Genomic DNA, 8,653 nt, shown 5'->3' with positions numbered 1-8,653 from the left:
GGTTGCTATTCATAAGGTTTTCCCTGGCCAATTCTTTCAGAAGTGGACAGCCTCTTCCTTCTTCCTAGTCTGTCTCAGTCTATAAACTGGGCTGTTACCTATGCACCAGGTGCATCTCGCTGGGTTTTAAACACCAGAGGCTCAGTCAACATTAGTTTGGAATAAACCAAAAGAATTTAAGTCATATTTTCCTGAGAGAATACACTGACTGTAAATGAATCCTAGATAGCAGATTGGAGAGAATGCCAATCAACTGTGCATTTGAAATCGGAAAGATGATAGAAATGATCCTTTTCTGAAATCACTAGCTCAAAATTGATGAAAAGTCATGTCAACCAGGAATTGTCTTGAGATAAAGTTAATGTAGTAAGACAGAGGCACTATGTCTGAAATCTCATTTTCTGGGGTCACTTGGGAACTTTTTGAGATGAGAGGGAGAGCTTTAGTAGAAGTAGGGATGTATAGTAGATGTATAAATACAAAGATCCCAGGCTCTCAAGTGTGAGTTTTTATTCTTAAGAGCCAATATTCAACCACACACACTGTAGTGACTCTTCTTAGAGATTTACTTATGCATTGTATTGACTTGATAGCAATGAGTTTGCTTTCTATTATTATTATTATTTTGTTTTTTCCGTATCAAAAGAAAGAGATTTTTTTAATGGAAATAAAAAACATTAGCTAATTTATAAGAAAGTACAAATCCCTGCTGCTTTTGGATACAGACGTTAATTGTTAACGTCTTAAATTATTGTCAATGTCTTTCTTTTTCTTTCCCACCCCTCCTCATTCTCTGTCTCCCTCTTTCCTTCCCTCCCTTCCCTTCTTCCTCTCCCCTTCCCTTCTCCCTCTCCTCCTCTTTCCTTGCTTTCTGCTCACCACTCTCTCTCCTGCTCCCCTCCCTGTCTATATTCCTCCTTTCATTTCTTCTTGCAGTATATGGTTTTCTTTTCTTACTCTCACATACACATTTTGATTCAATGGATCAGGAAACGTAGGTGACTCATGTAGAGATGTTTGTGAAAAAAAAAAAAAAAACTGTTTCCAATATTAGAACTGTGCAGTGGTGCATCATTTAAGAGGCTTTCAAGTTTCTACTCTAATATATGGTGACTTCTGTGTTGCATAATTATTTAGGAATGGTGACATCCTTAAAACACAGCCTCCCACTTTGCTAACTCCGCTATATGATACGGTTAGAAATGGTCTAAATATAATAAGAAATTGAATCACACTGCATTTACAGTTTGTTCAATAAAGGCTTATACGTACTCAATATAGTCTCACAAAATTGCAGTATTTCAAAAACCTGGGTACACTTTCTTTTATTAAAAGAAGACTTTCATAACAACATAATTCTCTTAGTTATAATCGTCCTGTAACAATCTTATGTTTATTATCTACTATAGTCAGCAACTTCTTACATTGAGTTTTATTGAGATAAATTTTACGTACAATAAAATTTACCCTGGTTAAGAGTACACTTTGGTGGGTTTCAGGGTTGTATAGAATCATATGATCACCACCACAATCGAAATATAGAACATTTATGTCACCTCAGAAAGTACTCCTTTGCCCTTTTAGATTTAATTCCTACCCTCAATACTCATTCCCTGGCAACAATTAATCTGATTTCTTTCACTGTCCTTTTGCCTTTTCCAGACTATCACATAAACGGAAATATATAACACACTGCCTTTTGCCACCGGCTTCTTTCAATTGATAAAATGCTTTTCAAATTCTTTATGATGTTTTGTTTCAGTACTTTATTCGCTCTTTTTTTAAGTCTCTCAATATTATTTTAATATTCTATTTCATGTTTATACCACAAATTGTTTATATATTCAACACACACACACATACATATATGGTTGTTTTCAGGTTTTGCTAGTATGAATAAAGTTATTCTAGGTGTTTATATGTACATATAATTTAATTTCTTTTAGGTAAATATCTAGGGAGTACACTAGTTTTATATATTAAACATATATTTTACTTCATAAAAAATTTGTTAAACTGATTCCCAGAGGGGTTGTATTATTTTACATTTCCACTCAATTATTTTTTAAAATTATCTTTAATTCTTCCTTCATGTGACTCTGTAATCTACATATTTTTATGATTTTATCCTGAGTGAAGAATCAGGACTTATGATCTTAGCTGTAAATATAAAATAACTGAGATCCTTATGTTAATATATTTAGGATTATATCTACTTTGGAAAATGAGGAGGCATGATTATCATCTGTGGCTTCCTGGGACCTATTTCAATGTGATGGCCAAACATGTCTCCTGAGAGAGAATCCCATTAAGCCTTTTTATATCTGTGATGACTCTTAAAAAGTCCATTCTTCTGAAAGGCAGACACACTTCATCTCAGCATCTTAACATTCTATCTGCCTTTCTCACCTCTTATCATATTTACCTTCTGCCTTCCCTTTGGACATATGTGAAATTAACTTTAGTCTTCAATTTAAACTTAACCCATATTCTATTACAAAATACACACTAAGCAGTGAAATTGAGGCATGCATATGCAGAGATAATCTTATCATATGCAATTGGATTGTTGGTCATGCCTGGATGAGTAAACTTCTGGGTGGGAAACAATAAGCACTTTCTTAAAACACTACCTTTAAACAGTGTGCTTTTTTTGAACAGGCTCCAGTTTTCTTTTCTTGCTTAGGATATGTGATGTCCAACCCCCGGAGAGTAACCATTTCTGCTTCACATCCACATCGTTTGGACTCTTCTTTAACTTGGCTGCAGAACTCCCCCATGTGTAGTCTGGAAGTATTTTAATTTTCAAATTTGAAAATAGAAGTTAATTACAGCACTAATCCATGCTTCTGCTTTTTCAGTCAAAAAAAATCCAAGCCCAGCTGAAGGAGCTTCGCTATGGGAAGAAGGACTTACTGTTTAAGGTGAGTCTTTTCCCTCTGCCTCTCCACTTTGTTAGCTTAATATCTAAACGAACTAAAATATTATTGAATTTAAATGAAATTTTAGCATTTTCTCAGAATTAGAGTTCGGTTATACTATGTTAAAGATACTTTCATCTTCTTGTCTACTTAATTAAAGTTGTTATGTTATGTGCCGTGGAGTCGTACCCGACCCATAGCGACCCCTCCTTGGGTTTCTGAGGCAGTATCACTACGGAAGTAGATTGCCCCATCTTCTTTCCGAGGAGTGGCTGGTGGGTTTGAACCGTCAGCCTTCTGGTTAGCAGTCAAGTGCCTTAGGCTCTAGCACCAAAACTCCTTTAATTAAAGTAGATAAGTGCAAATCTGATTTCCTGAGTATGTTCTTCATCAAAGACAGGCATAATTTCAAGGTGTTTTAACATCTTTTTCTAACCTTCAGTTATTTAATTCAATGTTGCAATGTTTACATTAAGGAGGGTACATCGTAATTAAGTTTCCAGGGGTAAAGGTCACTGAAGACTTATGTTTTTCACTTCCACATCTCCCTGCATACATCTCTTTATTTTTTAGTTGATCAGTTTGGGATATTGACACTTTCCTTTACAAGACTTAACAGTTAAAGATATTAAATACCACAGTAAACTGAATAATGTATCCCCAAATATATATGTTGTTGTTATGTGCAGTCGAGTCGGCCCCGACCCATAGAGACCCCTTCTTGTGTTTCCGAGACGGTATCACTGAGGAAGTAGAATGCCCAACATTCCTTTCACAAATGTATATATGGTTCCTAATATCTATAACCTGTGAATGTTACCTTATACTTCAAAAGTGAATCTGCAGACATGATTAAGTTAAGGATTTCGAGATGGAGAGAGTATTTAGAATTTCCAGGATAGGCTCTTATCATGATCACAAGCGTGCATGTAAGAGGCAGAATGGAGAGTCAGAGGGAAGATGGCTGTGTGATGACAGAAGCAGGTGGTGGGAGGACTACTGACCAGACCCCCCCCCCCCGCAGGCCCTCCGGAAAGAACCAGCCCTGACACCAGCTTGATTTTCTCTCTTCAGAGGCATTTCAGGTTTCTGAGCTCCAAAACTCTAAGAGAAAAATCTGTATTATTTTAAGCCACCATACTTTTGTTAGTTTGTTATAGCGGTAATCAAAAACCAATAAAGATATTTTCTTTTTCCCCCATTAAGCAAAAGAGATAAAAGGCAGGTGCTTTGAATTTTTGTTTGTAGTTCATCCACATTGCTAAATTGAATAGGATGATGGAACATTAGACTCTTAGTAGTAGGAATAGTAATCTATTTAATAAATAATAAACTGAAAATAACTTTGAGTATAGTGCTTTCCTTTCAATGCTTTTAAAAGTATTCTTACTGCAATGTTCAACCCAGTGTATCATGTTGTGTCTAAATTAAAGAGGCATAACTCCCATTTTAAGTAATGGTTGTGAATTTCGGCAATTTTTCAGTGAGAACAAAGAAGAGTGCCTATCTGTCCTTGTGAGCACCTTGGCTTTTGGTTTAATGTCTTGAGAAGGTGTTTCTATTATGGCAACCAGTATTTCTTAAACACTCATTTTATGCAAGACATTACTCTGGGCACATCTTGCCATCTGCTCTTTCATAATATGTTTCCTGTCATTCCTTTTCCTTCATCTAACAAAATATTTCCCAACACTCCAAGAAAACTGAGAATAAATTCTTATTGATGCTTATAGACCTCCACTTCCCAGCCCTAGCAAGTTGTATGTGATAAATAGCAAGGATAAAAATATAAAACCCAACACATTAGCTGTCCGCCTTTAATTTTTCATGAAACCCTTGACACAGTCTCTCTTCCTCCATCCATTCAGCCTGGCAGTATCTTTTTGAGGTTATCAACATAGACAGTTGAGAGGGCAAAACAAATGTGGTGAGGGGGAATCATTTTATTTGCAATGAAGTTCCTAACTCTTCAGTAAATGTGTTTAACTTAATAAAGTTATAAAAGTGTTATAAAACAAATCCAGGGTCCCTAAAGTTCATAAATTATAATTATTAGCATAAGAAAGTTATATAAAGCTCTGGAGGCATTGTGCCTAAGGCACTTGACTGCTAACCAGAAGACTGGTGGTTCAAATCCACCAGCCATTCCTCGGAAGAAAGACTGGGCGATCTACTTCCACAGAGATACCATCTCAGAAACCCAAGGAGGGGTCACTATGAATTGGATTTGACTTGATGGCAGTGAATTTTTGGTATGTAAGGCTTTTAGAATCTTTTGAATTTTATTCTTCAAATTAAAGAGTTTTAGAGAGAAAAACTGTAGAAAGGCATTGGGAAATTTCAATGATTCTGGGTGATTTACTTCTTTGCAAAAGTCAGTTATTGAATGCAGATTAGTAATTTATCAACTTTCAGAAATTACTTACGTTAGGATTTGATAAAATATTTATGACTTAAAAAATGCAACAATTTATGGGCCTTTTTCTTTCCTGTCAGCTTAGGAGAAGGCTTTATAAGAAGTCAGGAGAACTTTGTATGAATAAATCAACTTTTAAGAACTTGAATAAGCTAGCATGTCTTCAGCATATACTCTCGTACTCCCTCAAATAAGCAAACAAAAAGCTTGTTTAACTGTAGAGTTTTTGTTAGCTAAAACAACAAATAGTTTAGTGTTAAGTCAATTTTATAACTGGCTTAGTAGCTCAACAATGTCATTAAGGACCTGGGTGTTTATTTTGTTTTATTTTTAATTTGTTTTCCTACTTTTCCATATAACTATTCATAACTTGCTGTTTGTTCTCAGACTTCTCTCCAAGTTGCAGAAGGATGACTGCTAAGGATAATATGCTGTCTCTTAACTGTGTCCAGAATCAGAGGAGAAAAGGAGTGGCATTGACCTCCAGTATTACTTTCTTTATAAAGGAAGATATATATTTTTTATAAGTCCTTCTAAACTAAGGCATGTGTTCATGCAAAACTGAGATCATAGATTTCCCAGTTTCTTTTGAGAAAGATAGTGGTTTTCGATATAAAGGAAGAGGAAAGAATTGAAGAGCAGACAACCAACATTTCTGCTATAACGCACTCATCTAATCATCTTCACAACAGAGAATTGTTTGCTTTCCATCATATTATCATATTATTACATATCGTGTACTATTATATTACCAAGACACATTACAAAAAAAAAAAAAAACCCACTGCCATCGAATCAATTCTAACTCATAGCAACTCCCTGTTGGGTTCTGAGGTGGTAAAGCGTTACGGAAGTAGATTGCCCGGTCTTCCTTCTAAGAAGTGGCTGGTGGGTTTGAACCACCAACCATCTGATTAGCAGTCAAATGCCTTAGGCAATGTACCACCACACTATAAGTACTGAAAAATATATTAAAAATTAATAAATGTGACAGGTAGAAGAGAGCATTAATGTAGCACTAAACAGTGTGTGGCCACAACAACTAACTCACGTACCTTTGCAAATATCTTTGACATGGATTTTAAATTTCAAAGCTCTGAGGTGAGTGGTGGAAGGAGAATCAGTTCCACATAATTTCCCCTTAGAATATGCTCCCTTTTGAGGTGATGTGATATTTTTGTCTTTTTAATTTTTTTTTTAATAAAAGATTACCTGTTATGAAGCAAATCTTTCTGCCAAAACACTTGACTTTTGTCTTAAAAGTAATGGCATGTGCTACCACACTTGACTTTTGTCTTAAAAATAATGGCATGTGCTACCAATTACACAGCAAGATTTAAAAAAAATCCTTTGCCTTTATTAATATTTGAGAACTGGTTTTTGTTTAGGGAAAACTGCCAAAATCAGTAAATATTCTCTACTCAAGCAAGTGACAAGGCCTAACTAACTGTTAGCTGCACAGAACTTGAATTATTTTGTATCCTCTGTAATTCTGTTTGGAGTTCATATTTTCTAGCACAGTTCTCCATTTTGCTGCTCTATTTTTAATATTTACATATATATTTTTTAGTTGCAAAAGTATTTTTGGCTCATTTAGGGAAAAAAAAAGTTAAAATATATAATCAAAAAAACCAAACTCACTGCCGTCAAGTCTGATCCAACTCATAGTGACCCCTTCTTTGGTTTCTGAGGCAGTATCACTACAGAAGTAGATTGCCCAATCTTCCTTCTGAGGAGTGGCTGGTGGGTTTGAACTGCCAGCCTCTGGTTAGCAGTCCAATGCCTTAGGCAGTCTGCTATCAGAGCTCCCCAAAATATATAAAGCCAGAAAAAAATAAAAACACTTAAAGCTCTGATCACTCACAACATATACAAACAACAAACTTTGACATATTTACATCTAGTTCCCTTTGTATGAAGCATAATCTGGTTTATAATGACCTACTATGTATAATTTTATGTTCTGCTTTTTCACATAGTTTAAATTTAGATAGGTCCTTTCATTATCATTCTTTTCATAAAAATATTAATTGCCTCATCTTCTCTGATATGAATATGCCAAAAGCTACCTGAGGACACAGGTGGTGCAGTGCTTAAGCAGTCAGCTAAGTGAAAGTTAAGATGTTTGAACCCACTAGCCATTCTGTGGGAAAAAGATGTGGCGGTCTGCCTTGGAAACCCTCTGGCCAGTTCTACGCTGTCTTATAGGGTTGCTTTGAGTCAGAATTGACTCTATGGCAATGACTTTATGTATATGTATTAAACAAGGAAACAAACAAAAAACTCACTGCCATCTAGTTGATTCCAACTCATAGCAACTTCCATTGGGATCTTGCGGTGGTAAATCTTTACAGAAGTAGATGGAGCAGCTGGTGGGTTTCAAGAACCAACCTTCTGGTTAGCAGTCAGATGTCTTAGGCATTGTACCACCAGCCTGCATATGTATGTGTATATGTATATTTGTATGTTTGTGTGTATTATAAATTTAATTTATACTGCCCTAAAAAAAGTTAAAGTAAAGATAAAGTAAAGCTTTAGAGACCTCCATTTGCTGATGTGGCAGGACTCAAATTGAGGAGAAACAGCAGCAAATATCCATTAATAATAGGAATGCGGAATGTACGAAGTATGAATCTAGGAAAATTGGAAGTTGTCAAAAATGAAATGGAACACATAAAGATTGATATCCTAGGCATTTGTAAGCTGAAATGACCTGGTTTAGGCCATTTTGAATCAGAAAACCATATGATCTACCATGCCAAGTATGACAGTGTGAAAAGGCATGGTGTGACATTCATCATCACAAAGGGTGTTTCAAGATCTGTCCTGAAGTACAATGCTGTCAGTGACAGGATAATATCCATATGCCTACAAGGAAGACCAGTTAATATTATTAATATTCAATTTTATGAACCAACCACCAAACCCAAAGATAAAGAAATTGAAGATTTTTATCAACCTCTACAATCTGAAATTGGTCAAACATGCAATCAAGATGTGTTAATTATCACCGGTGACTGGAATGCAAAAGTTGGAAGCAAGGAAGAATCACTGGTAGTTGGAAAATTTGGCCTGGGTGACAGAAATAACACGGGAGATCGCATGATAGAATTTTTTAAGACCAATGACTTATTCATTGCAAATCCATTTTTTCAACAACACAAATGGTGACTGTACATGGGGACTTAGCCAGACGGAACACACAGGAATCAGAGTGACTACATCTGTGGCAAGAGGTAATGGAAAAGCTCACTATATTTGGCTAAAACAAGGCTAGGATCTGATTGTGGAACAGACCATCAACTGCTCATGTGCA

At 35.7% G+C, this 8,653-nt stretch overlaps 1 protein-coding gene across 1 annotated transcript in view; it reads left to right on the top strand.

Moving 5' to 3' along the window:
- LUZP2 (leucine zipper protein 2) overlaps positions 1-8,653 on the top strand; it is a 412,454-nt gene that overhangs the window by 149,526 nt on the left and 254,275 nt on the right. The window contains exon 6 of the mRNA XM_042782748.1: positions 2,862-2,924. Within this exon, the coding sequence (XP_042638682.1) occupies positions 2,862-2,924 (63 nt within the window). The remainder of the gene's footprint in view (positions 1-2,861; positions 2,925-8,653) is intronic.

This window comes from Orycteropus afer, unplaced genomic scaffold (assembly GCF_000298275.1).
Source record: "Orycteropus afer afer isolate SDZICR_OR568_19922 unplaced genomic scaffold, OryAfe1.0 scaffold00457, whole genome shotgun sequence".
NCBI classification, from domain to species: Eukaryota; Metazoa; Chordata; class Mammalia; order Tubulidentata; family Orycteropodidae; genus Orycteropus; species Orycteropus afer.
This window is presented reverse-complemented; position numbering and strand designations above follow the sequence as displayed.